We start from the raw sequence: 19,178 nt of genomic DNA, 5'->3' as shown, positions 1-19,178 counted from the left end.
TGTTCCAAACGGAAACCCTGTTATCTATACCTGTTAGCACACAACTGTTCTAATCCACTAATTCGATAAAGCATAGCTAAAACTTGTGGCAAAGATGTAAACTGGAACTAAAACATTTCGGGTTATTGAGAGGTCTTGGGGTGGGGGAGGTGTAAAAATTATGAATCAGCACTACTTAAAAAGAAATACAGTATTACATTAGGAAATATGTTTAGGAAAGAAACCTAGAAAGCAATGAAAATAGAAAACACAAAGTGAAACTAAAAGTATTTTAATACATAAATCTGTACAGTCCATATGACACACTCACATTTTACATATTCTCCTGGCTTAATAAAACATTTAAAAACACTCCAGAATTTGAAAATTTAGTAATATTCACCTACTAACACATATAAATCACTGAATGGTCAAAATGTTTTTATTTAAGCATATATATGTTCAGTGACTCTCAAGTTAACTAGGTTCATTTTCCCTAAAGATGTCTCATTTAAATTAAAAAAAAAAACAAAAACTAGACAGTATGTTTTATAAAACTTAGTTAACGTTTATATGGCTTTATAATGGTAAGTGTTATATTAAAACTAGCAGGCACAGAATATAATACAATGTTCCCACTGCTGAGAAATTTGGAGGAATTAAAAAGCAAATGGTAGCATTCCAGTAGATAGTAATTCCATGTATAACCTTAAAAGTTTGCTGAGGCAAAAGACACCTTGCAACATGAAGCATTATGATTAAACAATTACACTAAAACTTATGCCTAAACTTGGAAATTGTCACTGCTGGCTAAATTCTTAAAAGAAGTTCACTACCGTTAAAATTCTGCTCAGTTTTTTCCCAGTACAATTTCTGTATCCTTGTGGGTAAAATAAAAAGTATTAAATGATTTATTTCATTATTAGCTTTTAATAAAAATAAAGTCCAAATAAACTAATACAATCAATAATTTAAAAAATACAAAACAAACCATTTGATAGTATAGTTTATTTAATACAATGTTTAACTATAAAAGTTGATACAGTTTCAGAGTTTAAAGTCTGTAAAATGCAGTTTGCATAAAACAGTTTAACAGTTACTAGACTAATGATAAGAGAAGCAGCATTTTGAAACTAATTATACAACTGCAACAAGTTTTATTCCTAAATTTCATTAAAAAAATATACATCACAGTGACTTTTGAGCTAGGAAAAGAAGTACATTTTAACCTCATTTGTTTTTCCCTTCCACAAAGAGAGCAGCCGCAACTTTTAACATCCTCACATACAAATACCCAATTATCTTATCCTTCAAAATACTATAAACACACAAAGGGGAAACAAAATATACAGCATGTGCTTTTGGTAAACATAGGTATTTGCTTGCAAAAAGGTGGTGGTGGGGAAACACACCAATCAATCCCACCATACCTCCCTGTACATAAAAACAAACAAATCCCCTGACAACTCTCTTCTTCAACCTTCCTGATGGAATTTTTAAAAATTTGTGATTTTTCTTTTTCTTTCATGTTTACTTGCGTCACAACACAGGCCAGAATTTGCATTTGCCTCAATCCTTTAAAGGCAGTTGGGAACTCACTATTAACCAATGTTCCACTCCTGGAGTTTATTTTTCAAACAAGAATTTGTAGCAAAACAGATCTTTTCACAATAAAACAGGTTAAAACCTACTACCCTTGGGGAGTCTATTCAACAGTAAATGCTGCAATACCAAACTGAATGATTACAGTAAATACAACCAAAAGGAGACAGAAAAACAGCCCATTTCATGTTTCTTTTTAACAATGATATGGTGTATATTTAAAGTACCTTCTATTGAAGGTAAAGCAAACAAGTTTCTATAGACATCTACTATAAAAGTTCAAAGTGTGATTACCAAAAAAACATAAACTGCCACCTAGAGTAAAGCAAAATCAACTACTAAAAAATATACTGATTTGTTCTACTAACTTGAAAACAAATTAGAACTGCCAATTAATATTACTACTCCAAATACCAGAACACCAACACGTAGCTATCCCCAATATTAAAGAAAATTTTACTTTTCAGTTTCATTTTCTACTGGGCACAAGGATCAAAGGCCATTAGGCAAAGCTCAGATGAGTTAATATTACATTTGTGCAAAGATTTCTATAAGACAAATTCTTTGAAATCTCTCTGAGGGATCTGATTAAGACAACTTAGAAACTATCATGCTCTATGAACTCTCTTATTATAGTTTTTAAATGTTTTAAAGCAACCTGGTATCTTCCCTACAAGCTCTTTAACATTAATCTCTCTGAAGCGTCAATTCTGTGGCAGATGATTTACAAAGAAAAAGAATTCACAGGAAATAATCATAAACAATTTTCATTTCTCAGTTATTGCCAACCAGGCAATAAAAGCAAACTAAAAATCTTTAAATGGATTTAAATCCGCTTAAACATGTTTGAGTTTACAGTTTATTTCAAAGTAATTATACCAGCTTGGCAGGAAACAAATAGTTGACTTTCAGGAAAAGAGTTGTTCAAAGTAAAAAGGGCTGCACAACTATTAAAAAGGTAATGAAAGAATTACTTGATCAGTGCAGTATTCAGATGCAAAGGCAGATGTAATGGTTAATGCTGTTTGATCATTTTCTAAATGTTATTTACATTCTGAAAATAAAATCTAGCTGATTGTCATCCTTCACTTCAACTCCTTCACCATACCTAACTGTAAAAACAGCTAACAGTTTTTCTAAGTCTAGAAATAATGCTTAGCATGGAATTGCTTCTTTGATAACCAAAATAGAATATTACTTAAAGCAATTACTAGTTTTCCCCCCTGTGGTTACCTATCTGTAAATTCTTAGTAGATAAAAGTTCTGGGATCAGACAACATACAAGTATTTTTTAATTAGCATGGATTTTCTTTTTTTGTTGTTGTTATTAGAAATCCTTTCTTAAACAGCACCCTTCTTGAAGCTCAAATAGTTTATAACAAAGACTTTTTAAATGCAGTTCACTGAATTTAAGACAAGCAAAAACTAAAATATATAACACATTATACAGCTTGGGGACTCAGGACTCAATTATCTCTAAGGTTTGTGATAAAAATCTCTAAGGAATCAATCACCCTGGATTATCATAAACATTTATTACTTTTATCATTAGGAAAAAGATTCAGTAAGACCCTGATATGGATATTTGTTTCAGGAAATCCAAACAATCTTATAATCATCACCCTATTTATTACGTAAGTATCATTACTGTATTAATCAATAATGGGAAGTATTATATTAATAAGCATTGCTTTGCTCAGTACAAATAGCGTGAGTAGCTACTGGATTTACCAAGAAGCTACCTGGTAATAAGTAGCTATAAGTATCAAATAAGGGATAAGTAAGTAGCTATTTGATACTATGTTGACAAATATTAAAGTACGAAACACTCTAAAGGCAACTACTAATTGGAATTCTGAAATTTCTTTTCAAATGAGGCAGGTTTTGTGTTTACTGGATGTTCAGTATTCTATTTAGAAGAGAAATTACAGAATAAAAGGCCACACATCACTAAAATAGCAATATACAACACACAAACTTCTAAATGGACTTTGGATATCTTTAGTGTTTAACTCTAAGCTATCAAATTTTGCCACTTTCTACTCTATGTGGCAATGTTATACATGCCAAGTTAAAATAATGATTAATAGTAATAATATAAAGCCACCTGAAGAGAAGGAAATCAGAGTCATAAACATGCTACAGCCGGTGGTACATATATAAAAGAGATGCGTTTTCTTGCCAGTTGAAACTCAGTTATGAGACTTAGAGGGGTCAGTTAAAGTTAAAAAAAAAAAAAAACAAACCAACCACCATGCAACGTTAACACTGAACTCTAGGTTAGTGGCCAAAAAGAGAACTCTCGTTAAGTTAATGGGTCAGTACCAACAATTTTTAGAATTTGTCTAACAAAGACCTGCACGAGTGGTATGTTTTAGTGAGCAAAGTATTTTTTTTCATTTTAGAGAAGGGCAATGACAATATCAACAATTACAGAACATTCGCCAAAATAAGTTTCATCTCTTCAGACCAAAAGCAACACAGAATTGAGAATTACAACCTGATCCTCAAGGTTTAGCTCTTGTTAGATGCTGTATAACAGCAACTCAAGCCCAATCAGTACATCAGCTGAAAAAAATACTCAACTATATCTATAGACGGTTGATAAAACAGGAAAAATAAGAAACAAGCTACTGGTAGCACTATAAAGAATAACATATGAAGTGCAATATAAATATTTTAAAGCACAAATTACTATAAAATCAAAAGTGATGACTTAATATCTCAAGTTATTAGGGGCCCACTTCTGTATAATTGAAAGCTGCTGTTGCAAGCCTCTATTATAAATGCAATAAAAAAATCTATGTAAGATTTCTTCTACCAAGTGGCTTCTAAGGTTACTTTAATCATGAGAAACACAAGCTTCTAAAATAATGTATTCCAACAATCAGTTATCCTTCTTTCCAATTGGCTGATCACACAAATTAGGGAATAGAAGAGTATGTTTGCTACTGGCTGATTGTTGCAACACAAAAATGCATACATGAAATAGTTAAACACAGCACACAGTATTACACCAAAGTGTTTTTCTCATTTCAAGTTTATTAAAACTTTAGCAGTACAAATTATCCAGGCTGCAGATTATCAAAAGATCAACTCAATAAAGTCCACATTGAAAAAAAAAAAAAGACAATCCCAAAACAATGAAAAGAAAAAAACAACATAAAGAAGATCATCAGCAAGTCTCTAAAACTTAAAATCTGAGACAGAATGGAAATAAGAAGTTTATATAACTCACTCATCCACTTTTGTCTTCATCTGTTCCAGGGCTTGATTCATGATCAAATTTTTTATTTTTATCATGTGCGTGGTCGTTTTCTTGACCCTTTGATTTTTGGTTTTCTTTTTCCACTGAGGATCTGGTCTTCTCATCCTCCTTATTTTTCAAGGTGGAGAACTTTAATTCATTGTCCTGACTACTTTGTTTCACTTTTGAGAATGGACTTTGATCTCTATCTGCCTTTTTTTCCCTATTACTATTTGAACTACTATGATCACGATTTTTAGAGTACATTCTCTTCTCACCCTCAGAATTCTCTTTTCTGTGTGAACTTCTACTTTCTTGGTTTCTGTATTTTTCCTTGCTTCTGCTTTGACTTTCTTCTCTCTCCGAGCTCCGTGAATCTCTCCTCCTCCTCCTCCTCTCTTTACTTCTTGACCTTCCTGGCGTCGCCCTTCTCTCTCGGCTCCGTGACCTGCCTCTCCTCCTGTACTCCTGCTCCCTGTGCCTATGGTGCTCCTTGCTTCTGCTGCGGTCTCGGTCATGGCTTCTGGAGCGCACTCTTCTGCTCCTGTCCCTACTTCTGCTTCGTTCCTTTGTTCTACTGTTGTGACTGTGTTTGCTTTTAGTGACATCACGTTCTCTACTCCTAGACTGTGCACGTCTGTCTTTGTCCTTACTTTTATTATGATCATGCTCATTGTTTTTGGATTCTAACTGTTTAGACTTCTCTTTACTTCTACTCCTTTCCTGATCTTTTCCTTTAGAGTCGGGTTTTTCTTTTTCTTTAACATTCTCATGATCCCTTTCTTTACTCCTTGACTTCATCCTCTTTTCTTCATGTCTATTATGCTTTGTGTCTCTTTCCTTACTTTTGGATTTCTCTTTGCTCTTACTCCTACTTTTTGATTTGGCCCTTTTCTTTACCTTGTTCTTATATTTATCATCTTTTTCTGAATTTCTTCTGATTTCTCTTTCTTTGCTGTTAGATTTATGGTCTTTAACTTTCTTTTCCTTTTCACTTTTCCTGTTTGGACTCTCAGACACATGCCTATGATCAGTTATTTTTTTCTCTTTTACTCTAACTGGACTTCTTTGATTTTCTTTTATTTCATTTAACTCACTCCTAAAAAATGAAGAAAAAAAAGTTTTGGGGAGACTTTATTAGCTGAAATAATATTCTATTTTCCTTAAGATTTTCAGAAACAACTGAAATGACTCTAAATCAAATAATTTAAAATAGTTAAAAAAATACTTATTACCACATTTGTAATAAGAGTTAAATCTTACTTATCCCCTTTAATCCATCTTTCACCACTCGATACTCTCATTCTTTGAGCTCTCTGCATCTCCTGCCTCCAATGTGGAGGAGTCTCACTACGTCTGAAACGATCCCTTGATCTGGATCTAGAAGGAGTTCGATAACGCTTTAAAAAAAGAGGGAAAAAAAATTAACATATAAAAACATGAAAGTTTTACAAGTTGCTAAAGTGTATGTACTTTTAGGTTTCAAAAAATGTCTGATATTTCCATGCCCTCTAAAATAACTAAACTCTCCCAATTTTCAGGTAGGAAATCAATGAGGCATGACATGGTTTGATATGTTTCCACTGCTAATGAAATGTGTCCTTATATATTCTTGTTTTAAATAATTCTTGAGTTTAAGTTCTAACAGAGTAAATATTGACAGCTATAACCCACATCAACAGAAGCTCTTTTAAATCTTTCATCGTTTTTAAGAGTCTAAAGAGGTCCTAACAAAAAAGTTTAAGAACTGCCATGAGACCAGTTAGGAAGCCATTTATAGTTCAGAGAATATATAATGGTGAATTGAACTCAGATGGTAGGAGTGTAACTTGAGAGAAGTAGATGGATTTCAGCATATCTGAGAGGCTGGACTAACAGGATTTGGTGACAGAGAAGTTATAAATGGTAGAAAAGAAAGATGAGAAATAAAATGATTCTTGGGCTTCAGGTTTAAGTAACTGCACAAGTGGAGGTGTTGATCACTGAGACCAGGAACCTAAAGGAGGGTCAGGCCTGAAGAAGAAGAGTGCTTATGCTCAACCCTGTAAATGCTGAGTTTGAAGTGTCCACTAGGCACCTAACCAGTCATCAAATAAGGCTCTGGTGCCATAAAAGCAGATGAAAAACTGAGTTTTCAGTGCACAGGTACCCAGTGAAATTATGAGACTGATGAGATTGCCCAAGAAGCAAATACAGAGTGAGAAGAGTTAGCACTCTAAGGTACTACAATATTTAAAGAGCAGGCAGAGGAGTATGAACTGGCATTGGAAATTTAAGACAGCCTAGCCAGAGACAGCGAGAAAAGACAATGGAAGTAAAGGAGAAAGAGTAACAAGGAGGGAGATAAACAAAGACAAAGGCTGAAGGATCCAGTGGATTTTGTGACATGGAACTGACCATAAAGCAAGTGCTGTTTTCAGGAGAACAGCAGAAGACAACCTGAAATAACTAAGGAACAAGTAGGAAGTGAAGAAATAATATACTAAGTATAGCCTCGTTTGTTAAAAGGTTGCAAACACAAGATATTTAAATTCTGAAGAGGAGAATCCAGTGAAGAAAAAGGGTATGAAACGTAAGAATAGGATTAATTTTTAATAAGAGTAGACACACAGTGGTCAGGAAGTAACAAAGAGGCACAAGAAAAACCTCAATCTCATTTTATACCATGTACATGTAAAATCCATTAACATCTCATGGACTTTCAGCATAGAAGAACCAACACAAAGAAGTACTATAAAAAGAGAACATACAATTCAATATCCACATCTACTCTAAATTTTAACTACTTATGTAAAAAAAAAAAAATCAAACACTCCAAGATTTAAGATAAATGCAATATTATCAGGATTTCTGGGAAAATAATCACCTACCCTTGGTCCTCTTCCTTTAATTTTCCTGCCAGACCTAGTAACTAAAAGTCGTCTCTGGTATGAAGGAGGCTGGGAGTTAGGTAGATTACTAGAAGGAAGCAAAGGGAAAATTAAAACACATTATATAATAAAAATAAATCTGGAGAACATCGCTCTATTAATCTAAACTAATAAACTTAAAATGGTGGTTCTCAACGAGGAATATTATCAGTTTTAATAGGTATTTGGAAAAGTAGGGGAGCATTTTAACAACTGTCAGTGAGGAGAGGGTGCTACTGGTACTGAGTGACCACAAGTCAGGAATGCTAGAATCTTGTAATGCATGAGGATGAGCAACTATTCTGTTCCCAAATGCCAACTGTGTTTTGTTGAGACATACTGTTACATAATCTTTGCGAAGATAAAGTCAACTTGATAGTGCTAAGGAACATGAGAAAACTTGGAGTAGGCTGTATGCTGTTAAGAGAACAATTTTAAAGCTATCTGATTCTTAAGTACCTCATTATCCTACCAGCAGTTATTCACTGGTGATAAAACTATGGATAAGTGCAACTGATGTGAATTAAAGAGATAACTTGGTCTGAATTAGAAAAATATTTAATATCATGCTTTATATAAAAAAGGGAAACTACTTATTTTCAAATAATAATATGAATATTAGCACTAACAACATTTATGTACACTATATTTGAAAATGTATTTTAAAGTAGTTCAAATATTTTCTCCTTAATGTTTATGTCCTTAGAAACATCCTTTCCTAACAGTTGAGTAAACAAAATTCAATCCATCAAAATTAACACAATTCAAGTAAACAAGATTTATTTTTATATTTTTACTGTATTGTGAAAGTACAGGGTGAATGAGCAGGTTATCACTTTTATGTTATTTCTGATCAAAAATGAGAAAGATATCTATCTTTTTTCCCTATTTTTGGACATAATATTAAAATGATACATAAAGAACCAACACAACTACTAATTCTAATAATGTGAATTATGTAGAAACATTTTCAAAGTACTTGAATATACTACCAATTTTCAATACCACAATATTGTAAACCAGGCAAGGAAAAAAGCATTTTCTCCCACCAGACAAACTGAAACATAAAGGTTCTCACTTGCTTAAAAATTTAAGGTATATAAGTAACAGAGTAAAACATTTGTTTACATGGAATTTGTCTGGAATGCCACTTAACATACCTTTTTGCCATTTGTAGTGGTTTTTTAGAAAGTTACTTTTATTTTAAAAATCTGTCTAAATTAAGTCAATTTATCTTTTCAGCTGTGTGACTGGCAAAAAGGAGCTTTGCTAACACTATCCAATTAAAAAATTTCAATCTTAGGACAAGGTCACCAATTAAACCTTCTCTAAAATTTTAAAAACTGTTGCCTTTTTTTTTTTTTTTTAAAGAAAGGTTCTGTGGTAGAGAATGAAGGGCTCTTCGTAAAATGAACATATTGACGTACCATTCTCTCTCTCTCTCTCTCTCCCTGTTCTTTCTTTCCTTTTCATCAGCTTTAGGAGGACTTTTTCTCATTAGGAATCTGTTTTCAGGTATTGGAGGGATTTCTTCTGGACGGACAGTAGACTGGGGTTGTGCTTCAAGATTTTCAGCCTCACTTTCACTAGATGCACTTAAAAGAAATACACAAACAAGTTCCATTTGGTTATTATGTACCCACCTCAATTTTCCAATTGTTGGTCTTTCTTTCCTTTGTAAATATTCTATCCATCTATCACCTGGCCCCCTACTGCTGACCAAAGATGCAGTTACATGGGGAAAATACTCGTTCCTCTGACAAACCAACCTAAAACCAAAACCAAAACCAAATCTACCTATTATCACATTTTCAAAACATACTTTCCTTTAAAATGGAACCAAAATATTCCATATGCACTGCACTGATAAATTTAAAATACTTTAAAATACAGGAAAAGATACTGCTTTAGAGGCAACGGGCTTATGAAGGTGAGCTTTAGTACAAAGACAGATTTTTTTCAGACACAACAGAAAAGAAAGTAAATATGCTGACATAATCTGCTTTATGCTATCATAGGAGGGAAAAAAAAGGAAAATACTCATTGGTTTCCTACAATTCTTACTAATTTTAAATTCCTTCCATAAAATACAAACGTATCTAATCAAAAAAGTCATTGAGTTCAGACAAAATGAACTGAATGATTTTGTTGAAAATTGAAATGTACCCAAATTTAATCTATAGACTGCAGAATATCAGAATGGTCTTATATGTCATGCTACGAAGTATTTCTATTTTTTAATTGATTCAATATCCCAATAGCTTTATATATAAACAGGTAATTAGAATACAAAGCCAGTACTGTAAAAGTAAATTAAGACCTTTTCTTGCTTTTCTTTCTCTTCTTCTTCTCTTTCTTGTGTTTACGAGAATTTTTCCTATGTTTCTTCTTTCTTTTTTTTGATTTCTCTTCAGAAGCACTTTCAGAATCAGAAGAATCAGAAGAGGACTGAGAATCGCTTGAGCTATCTGAGTCACTGGATGATGAGGAGGAAGAAGATGATTTATGCCTTTTCTTTTCTTCTTTCTTAGCTTTAATAAAAAGCAAAATGGTTCGGTCAACACTTTTTAGACAAACTTTGTAAGAGGAAATTTAGATTTTTTTTTTGGCAGATTCTCCAAGTCCAGTATTTAACACTTAGTTCATCCAGCTATTTGAACTGAACAGTACAGGAAAGCAGTTAAGACTCAAGATTAGAATCCAGACCTTCAGATTCATGGGATTCCCAGATGGCTCAGTGATAAAGAACCCACCTGTCAATGCAGGAGACATCAGAGACATGGGTTCATTCCCTGGGTCAGGAAGATCCCCTAGAGAAGGAAATGGCAACCCACTCCAGTATTCTTGCCAGGAAAATCCCATGGACAGAGGAGCCTGGTGAGCTACAGTCCATGGGGTCACACAGAGTCGGGCATCACTGAAAACGTACATGTGCACACGCACACATCCACCAGATTCAGGGGTCTGAGTTATATCTCTATCTAAAGAATTCTGGGGAAGTTAACAGATAAAAACACTAAACTAAGTCAATTTCAGGAATTAGTTGAATAACATTTTTTTAAAGCACAGAAGTAACACTCAAGAATCTCAGATTCTAATATTTTTTTAGTTTTCAACTTTTTCTCTTATTATCAATATTGGAAGCAGAACTGTAGGAGAAGTAATAGAAAAAATACTTTGCATGTATGTGGAAAGGTAAGAAACACGATTCCATTGGAATGGGCTTATTCAATGCCTAAGCATCCCTCTAATGATTAGAACCTGTGCTCACCAACAAGAGAAGCCCCACATGCTGTATTATATAGAGAAAGCCCAATGAAGACGCAGGGAAGCCCCCCCACAAGTTAGTTTCAAATTGAAATTTTATTTTGGGTCAAAGAAAGTTTTAATTTTTAAAAGGGGGTCACCAAACTCAAATGATTTAAGGACTAGGAAACTAACACAAATAAGTGAAGTTAATCAGGAACTGGGGAAAGACGTGACAGACTGGATAGAGCCTGGCCCACCTAAAATTATTCTAATTCAAACCATGGTGGACTTAAAGAAGTGAATTCAACTATCCAATTAAAACAGGGGCGGGGGCTGGGGGGGGTGGTTTCTCTGATGATCCAGTGGTTGAGAATACTTCTGCCAAAGCAGGGACATGGGTTTGATCCCTACTCTGGGAAGATCCTACATTCGACGCGGCAACTAAGCCCGTGGGCCACAACTGCTGAGCCAGCACTTCAGGGCCCATGAGTCGCAACTACTGAGCATGCGTGCTGCAAGTACTGATCTCCACATGCCGAGAGCTTGTGCTCCCCAACAAGAGAAGCTTCAACGACGATAACCCTGCGCACCACAACAGAGTAGGCCCACCCACAACGAGAGAAAGTCCTTGCGCAGCAATGAACACTCACACAGCCAAAAGAAAACAAAACAGCATCTGATCAATTTTCTAGGTCTAACTACAAAGTTATATGAACCAGAAGCACAGAAGGAACACATTACATAATACAACAATGCAAGTAGTAAGATTCAGTGTGTGCAATAACAGGAAAGAAACCCTACAGGTAAAATGACCTAGCTTGCTCAACAAATAAATCTCAAGAAAACATAAAAAGAAATGGTGGGAAATCTATGAAAAACAAACCAAAAAATTACAAGACCAATCCAAATGCTTGAACCTGATTTCGATTCAAACTCAAAAATCAAAAAAATTAACATTTATAAACTTAGAAATGTGAACACTGTGAAGATTTTTTACATTTAGGAATATATGTGTATATGCCTGCATATGCTTACGGTATGCTTACTTTTTTTTAGAAGAGTCACCTTTTAGAGATAAATAGTGAAAAACTTATCAATAAAAACATTATGCTTAGAACTTGCTCCAAACAGGAAATGGAAGTGGCCCAGGATAGGAAACATGAGATTGGTCATAAATTAATTGGTAAAGCTGGGTAATGAACATGGTGATTTGTTATACTATTTCAACCACTCTAGTAAATGTTAATATTTTCCATAATTTAAAAAATCAAAGAGGACAAAAAAATCTATCTTTGGGACTGACTATTGGCTCCCTGTTTACTGACCTTAACTGAAAGGGTTCACAGTTGGTTTGTAACCTTTCTGTGTTCCCCTCTCAGGAACACCTCAGGATTTGGCACTGGACCAAATGATTCTTGAAACTTTTTTTTTAAATGAATTTAGTGGCTTAAAACAACAACTATTTACTATTTCTCACAAATCTAAAGGTCAGCTGAGTAGCTTTGCTGAACAGGCCTGAGACCTACTGATTTATTGTTGTTGTTTTTGACATTTTGTGTGGCATGTGGGATCTTAGTTCCCTGCAGGATCAGAGCCGCACTCCCTGCGCTGGGAGCATGGAGTCTTAACCACCGCACCACCAGGGAAGTTCCAGGGCTCTGCTGATCTTGCTGGGGATTCCTGAAACTCTTACCTCAGAATTTATAGGAGTGCACTGATTTGTAGAGGTAAATGAGGATCTGGCTAAGTTACTGTACACTTGACCAAGGGTTTGTGATTCACTATCAAGATTTAGTAATGATGAGATGCTGCTGCACTGGAGAATGGCAACTAGATATAAATGCTGAAGGGATACCAGAGGTAAAAGCTTCACTAAACTAAGGTAGTCTTTTCTCACCTTATCATGCTTCTCAGGACCATGAACCTATTAATACTAAGCATGAGATGCCCGGGACATATGCAAGCCCTGCCTAGAACCAGAGATCTCCACTATGACACTGCTGTTCAAGCTGTGCTGCTGCTTCTTTTTTTGGGGGGGGGGGGTTGTCAAATGATCCTTTATTTTTCTTTTTCCTTTGGAGTTCTTAACTAGCGGGGCACTCCACTGCGCCACTGTTGATATCATCTATGATGTCATGAGGGTGGCGGCCATCAACATTGCAGCCCACAGACTGGGCGGTCCCCAGGATCTCTTTAATGGTTCCAGAAAGCTCTCTAGCTAGAGACCCATGCCGCATCTGCCGGGCAATGTTGATGATCTCATCAAAAGTGATGTTTCCACTGTGCTTAATGTTTTTCTGCTTCTTTCTGTCCCTTGGTGGTTCCTTGAGGGCTTTGATGATCAGGGCAGAAGCAGAAGGTACCACCTCAATCTGGGCTTGTCTGTTCTGAATGGTCAGTTTCACTGTAATCTGCAGACCCTTCCAATCACCAGTTGCCTTGGCAATGTCATCACCGACCTTTTTTGGAGACAGACCCAGAGGGCCGATCTGGGGGCCAGGGCAGACGTGGCACCGACTTCCCCACCGGTACACCTCAAGTACACGACTTTGATCTCGTTGGGGTCGAACTTAGGCGGCATGGTGGAGGCGGCTGGTGTCGGATGAACCCGGATTCGGGACGACCGAAGAAAGTTGCACCTTTGCCTCCTCCGAGCCGAAAGCCGAAAGCTGTGCTGCTTCTTGTCCTGCATCCTTTCATAATGATCAATACGCTTAGTGCTGAGGGAAGCCTATCTCGTCTCATGAATCCAACTGCTCATCTCATCCCAAGACCACTGTTGCTGGTGAGGCAGAGTGGGTATGTGAACTGGAAAACCTACTTGTATACACTAAAAACCTGAGGTATGGGGATTAGGAGGGAGAATAAAAGTTAAAGAAACCCAAGGAAGGAAATAAATTCATAATGAATATGAGAAACTCTAAATAAAAATATCTGGGACTATATAATATGCAGGCAAAATAAAAATATTTCACCTAAGCAGAGAAGGGGCTTCCCTGGTGCTCAGTGGTAAGGAACTTGCCTGCCAATGCAGGAGACATGGGTTCAATCTCTGGCTCAGGAGGATCCCCAGGAGAAGGAAATGGCAACCCACTATAGTATTCTTGCCTGGGAAATCTCAATGGACAAAGAAGCCTGGCAGGCTAAAGTCCATGGGGTCTCAAAGAGCTGAACACAACTTAGTGACTAAACAACAACAACAAGAAGCACAGAACACAGCTGTTAAAATTACCTGACAAAACATAGTCATGCTTTACCCCATGATTAACAAAGCTTTATTCACCAGCTCCAATTCATACTTATTTTACATTGTGATTCTTTCCAGTTGGTTTCTTAAAAAGCAAGCCCAGTCTCCCTATTACACGTATTGAGGATGCAAGTGTTAGTTCCTCACTCGCATCCACCTCTTCGCGACCCCATGGACTACAGCCTGCCAGTCTCCTCTGTCCATAGAGTTCTCCAGGCAAGAATATTGGAGTGGGTTGCCATCCCCTTCTCTAGGGGATCTTCCCGACCCACGGATCAAACCCTGATCTCCTGCATTGCAGGCAGATTCTTCACTGTCTGAGCTACCAAAAAGCCCTCTAAATGTAAATACATTTAAGAAACCATTATTTAGTTTTCACATCACTTTTCATGTAAGCATTTGAGAGAAGCAAAATATCACAACAGTACAGAAGATCAGAAGGAGATTCATAACTATTTTTAGGGCAATATAATCTGCCTGAGATATGGACAGAGATGAGGAAAGGCTTTTCAGTGACTACTGTTTTATGCTTTCTAAATTTTGAACAAAATGTATTAACTTTTAAAATTGAAGAAAATTTAATACTCTCAAATCTGGTAACAGTTGTCACCACATTCTCCAAAAAACCCCCAAACCTAGTGTCTAACCACTTAAAAAAAAAATCTATTTCAAAGCATCATTTATAAGCATATAACTATCCTTAAAATAAAATGAAATAGTACTGAAAGCAAAACACAATGCAAGTTAAGAATCATTAACTGGATAAATGGATTTAATGGATAAAAAGGAATTACAAAGAGCAACACTTTTAAACTCTTGGTAGGTGTGGTAATATTACCAGATACTGACTTTACTAGTACGATGTTAAGGTGAAAAGACAAGTTTCCAGAACATTTTACTTATAAAAATGTAAGGTAAGAAAATGCTGCTTTACTAGTTTTTTGAGAGCTATAAATTTTATACCAATTAATTTCACATGAAACTCTTATATTGAAGAAAACTTCCAGGCCATCATCAAAATAAGGTTTGAAAAATGGAATTATACCTAAAATAACCCTCTTTTCATTTAAAAATTACTGGGTCTCCCCTCTAAACAGTTTCTAAGTTTAATATCCCACTATTTTCCACGAAAAGTGCCATCACCATGGCTCTTAATCCCAGAATAAGGACACTGAAATGGGATCCTGTCACCATACAAATGAGTCTCTGATCTTGTCCACTGTTCCCTAAGAACAAGGTTTACCAGCTGCTTCCTCTGTTGTGCTCTTCTTTTTGTATTGCCAGGTAATCTGTTTTCTATTACATATATGCAAGATTTCTGCTCATTTAACTGTTTACTGCCATTTGCCATAACTCAGCTCTCGTGTTTCTATGTACTCTGTTAATATATCACTGGTCCCATCTCATGCTGCATGGTAAAGGTGTACAGATATCTCTTTAACTGCAGTGAACTCTGAAGAGACCAGCATGATCTGAGATCATGGTAACTTCTAAAAAACCAGGAAGTGTTCTTATCAAAGCAGTGGTCTGTGTTCTATCCTCCATTCTGCCCGCCCCTTGATAGCCTCTACATGGATGCAGTTTTGGCTAGTCTCCCCCTACCACCTGTTGGAAGTGTTCCCCCTCTGCACCTGTTGGAAGGACGTTCCCCTTGACTCTGAACCTTCTCAGGCACATTCAAATAGCCAGAAAAAGTAGAATTTCCAATCTCACAACAGCAAAGGGACAAAGGCAGAAGATGATTGTCCAGACTCACCAAGACCACATATAGGTGGGCCCAGACAGTCAGATTTCTTCAGAAGTCTTTTTGTTTTCTTTAAGGAAGTTAGAAAAACAAAAGAAAAAAAAATTCTATATATATATTTTTTTAATTGGGATGTGTATCCCTCAAACAAGGTTTTGAATATGATGACAATGAACACCACTGTGCTACCCAAAGCTTTTTGACTATTTCCAGTTTAAGACTGTAAGAAGGCCATCAAACATAAACTGGATGTAAGACATAGCTACGCCTAAAAAAAAAAAAGATCATACATATGCATGACAAAATTCATTATGACCAGTGTTCTGAATGATAACTGAAGGACTGCAGGGTAACAAGCGCCAAACTGTGATCCTTCCATAGTATGATCCAGAACAGAGCAGGCATGAACAGTATGCTTGAAACAAACCTGAACTTTTCAATAACTCCTGCGAAGACACTAACAAAGGGACAAATTTTCCTCAACTGATGAAACTGATAAGGGCAAGATATGCTTCCTTAGCATGAGTCTGAGGAACACACACTAGAACACTACATCAGCTTTCAGCACAACTTTCTGGCCACAATGGCACGGGCAAAATTAGTATTTATCACTTCAGGTGAAAATATATGATAAAAACATAATAATATATAAACAGTGACATTCATTCACCTTCTCATCCATTCAGCAAATATTCAAACACTGACCAGTTAATACCAAAAAGAATTTTTACACCAAATGTATTAGAGAGTCTATGATAACTTTTAAGATGTAAGCTTTTTAATTACCTCAATCTCTTTCTAAATATGTAACCACACAGCATTCTTAACCGTTATAAGCAAAGAATAGATCCTAACATAAGATCCTTAAAAATTATAAAACACAAGAAAAAAGCCAAAAAACAACTGTTGAGTACAAAATAAAATATGAAGACTTTTCTACATGATGTGGGAAGAAATGTAAACCAAAATATTCTAATTGTACCAACAACACTTTGAAGAATAAAATGGCAAGATTCAGGGTCTAAAATTTTCGAAGTTAAATATAGATTGCTTTTTAGTTTTTATTAAAAATAAGTCTTCTCCAGGGATTTCTCTGGCACTCCAGTGGTTAGGACTTGATACTTTCACTGCCATGGACCTAGCTTTGATCTCTGGTTGGGGAACTAAGATCTCACAAACCCTGTCTGTGTGTCTGTGGATTCTCCTCCAGAAACATTGTGGGTCTTTTTATATTAAAGCAAAATGAAATGTACATATTACAGAGCACATCAGTATGCTTAAAACTTGAGAACAGAATGTTCTACTTAGGGGAATTCTGAAAGGAATATTGAAGATTTTAATGAGTTAGCAACACCTAAGAAACAAAGCTTTAGATCTGGAGCCAGCAAACTTGGGTCCAGTTCCCTGATGTGGTAAAGAACAATTTCCTTGACTGTATCTGTAAAATGAGAGAAATAGTATTATACAGTTCTCATGAAGCTGAGAGAAGAAAGGTTATAGATGATGCTCACATTTGTTAAACATGAAAAACTAAGTACTGATATTATTTATTATTCCTTAGACGGTTAAGAATAGGTCAATTCAATATTTTATTGCTTTCCATACAGATTTGAAGGTAAACTTACCTCATTACTTTGAGACTGTCAGATTGAATATGTGTAATAAACAATAGAAACTACATATTTAATATAAAGATTTTAAATACTTAAAACCAAGTTCTTACCATTTCAGATAGTATCACAGCAAACTACCAGTCGTGTTAACTTGAAGTGTTCTTGTTTAAGTAAAAAAAGTGTCTCAAATGTGCCAGATGCTTATGAATCTAAGCAGTGCATGAAGGGGAAATTATTTATCCCCATAAAGTTTGTTAGCCTGTTAATCTCTTCAATTGTCATCCTCCCCACACTCTTTTCCTAGAAGAGTACTTACCATACTATTTAGACAACTACACTTTTCAAAAAATCTAAAAAATAACGTGGAAGCAGAAGGATGAATTACTATAAATTAACGACAAGGAAAGTTAATCAGTTTCACAGTAAATGAACAAAATATGGAGTAAGGTAAAACACATTAAAAAAAATACAAAAATACATTAACAATACACAAAAATGTCCTACTGATGTTCACTCTAGTATAAAGTTCATGCCAGCTAATTTAAGACTGTTTTGTGCACATAAAAGTTAGCAGAAATATATACTTGCATTTACCTTTAGATTTTGGAACTAGTTCTCCACAACTGAGTATCCGCACCTCAGCAAATGGTTTGCTAGCTGCATCTGTTTTCTGGTTTTCTATTTCTCTCACAACTTCTTGACCAGAAATCACTTGCCCAAAAACCACATGATGCCTAAAAAGTCAAGTAAAGATGATTAAATAAAAGTTTCTTATTTTAATATGTTAATTTAAAATAGGTTGTAAAATACATGAAAATTATCTTTACCCATCTAAATGAGGAGTTGGTTTTGTTGTTCTTTTGGAAGTCATCAAATAGAAGAATAAAAACAAAGTCAGAGAAAAACAAAGTTAGCATCTCTAAAAAGGAAAAGAAAATAACTGCATTGGAAACAATGTAGAAAACACGAATTCATACATACATTAACATAATAGGATCTTATTTACCTTAACCTTAAGTAGAATCGAATGCAAGATGCTTTTGACATAATGCATTTTCAAAATTTTGTTCTGAAACACCTATACATTATTGAAAACATACATGAACTTAAAGTTGATGCTTTGTTGTTACATCTATCCATCCATGTTTCTTGCATGTAACTGGGTTCTTACTGAATATCCGTAACTGTACAATATCTACTATCTGGGTATACCATAACTTACCAAAACATTGGACCAGTTTAACAACAGTGCTTTTCAGCCTTAGCATTTTAAACAGTTAGAGCCCAGGTCACATTCTGATGCATTCACATGTGTTCCATGGGGCCTGAACAGAAGTGGTCCATCCTGTATATTATAAATTTTTGAAACTAGCTGCCATGATTTACAAATTTGGATACTTCTATATAAAAATCCATATTCCAGACCTTTTTTAAAACTTGGAAGATGTGGCACTTGGCATGTGGCAATAATTGGTCAAGCTGAGTATTCCTGTCTTTTCTAATATAAAGATTAATAATTAAGTTTCTCATCCCAGCAGTCTGTATTCCCTTATGTTACCTGCCTAAGACCTATAGGTCTTAGAGTTTG

At 35.4% G+C, this 19,178-nt stretch overlaps 1 protein-coding gene and 1 pseudogene across 13 annotated transcripts in view; both read right to left on the bottom strand.

Moving 5' to 3' along the window:
• PPIG (peptidylprolyl isomerase G) overlaps positions 256 to 19,178 on the bottom strand; it is a 43,375-nt gene continuing 24,452 nt past the window's right edge. For all 12 annotated transcript variants that reach the window (XM_005675997.3, XM_005675998.3, XM_005676000.3 and 9 more), the window contains 7 exons: positions 18,418 to 18,447; positions 18,185 to 18,324; positions 10,058 to 10,268; positions 9,165 to 9,332; positions 7,699 to 7,786; positions 6,092 to 6,228; positions 256 to 5,927 (listed from right to left, as the gene is read on the bottom strand). In XM_005675997.3, coding sequence (XP_005676054.2) covers positions 4,820 to 5,927; positions 6,092 to 6,228; positions 7,699 to 7,786; positions 9,165 to 9,332; positions 10,058 to 10,268; positions 18,185 to 18,324; positions 18,418 to 18,447 — 1,882 coding nt within the window. In that variant the 3' untranslated portion in view covers positions 256 to 4,819. The remainder of the gene's footprint in view (positions 5,928 to 6,091; positions 6,229 to 7,698; positions 7,787 to 9,164; positions 9,333 to 10,057; positions 10,269 to 18,184; positions 18,325 to 18,417; positions 18,448 to 19,178) is intronic.
• Positions 13,028 to 13,693, bottom strand: LOC102171282 (annotated as a pseudogene). The gene has a single exon (XR_309781.3). The product of XR_309781.3 is annotated as a 60S ribosomal protein L12 pseudogene (transcript).

Source organism: Capra hircus, chromosome 2 (assembly GCF_001704415.2).
Source record: "Capra hircus breed San Clemente chromosome 2, ASM170441v1, whole genome shotgun sequence".
Taxonomy (NCBI): Eukaryota; Metazoa; Chordata; class Mammalia; order Artiodactyla; family Bovidae; genus Capra; species Capra hircus.
Note: the sequence above shows the minus strand (reverse complement) of the source record. Positions and strands in the feature narration are given on the sequence as shown.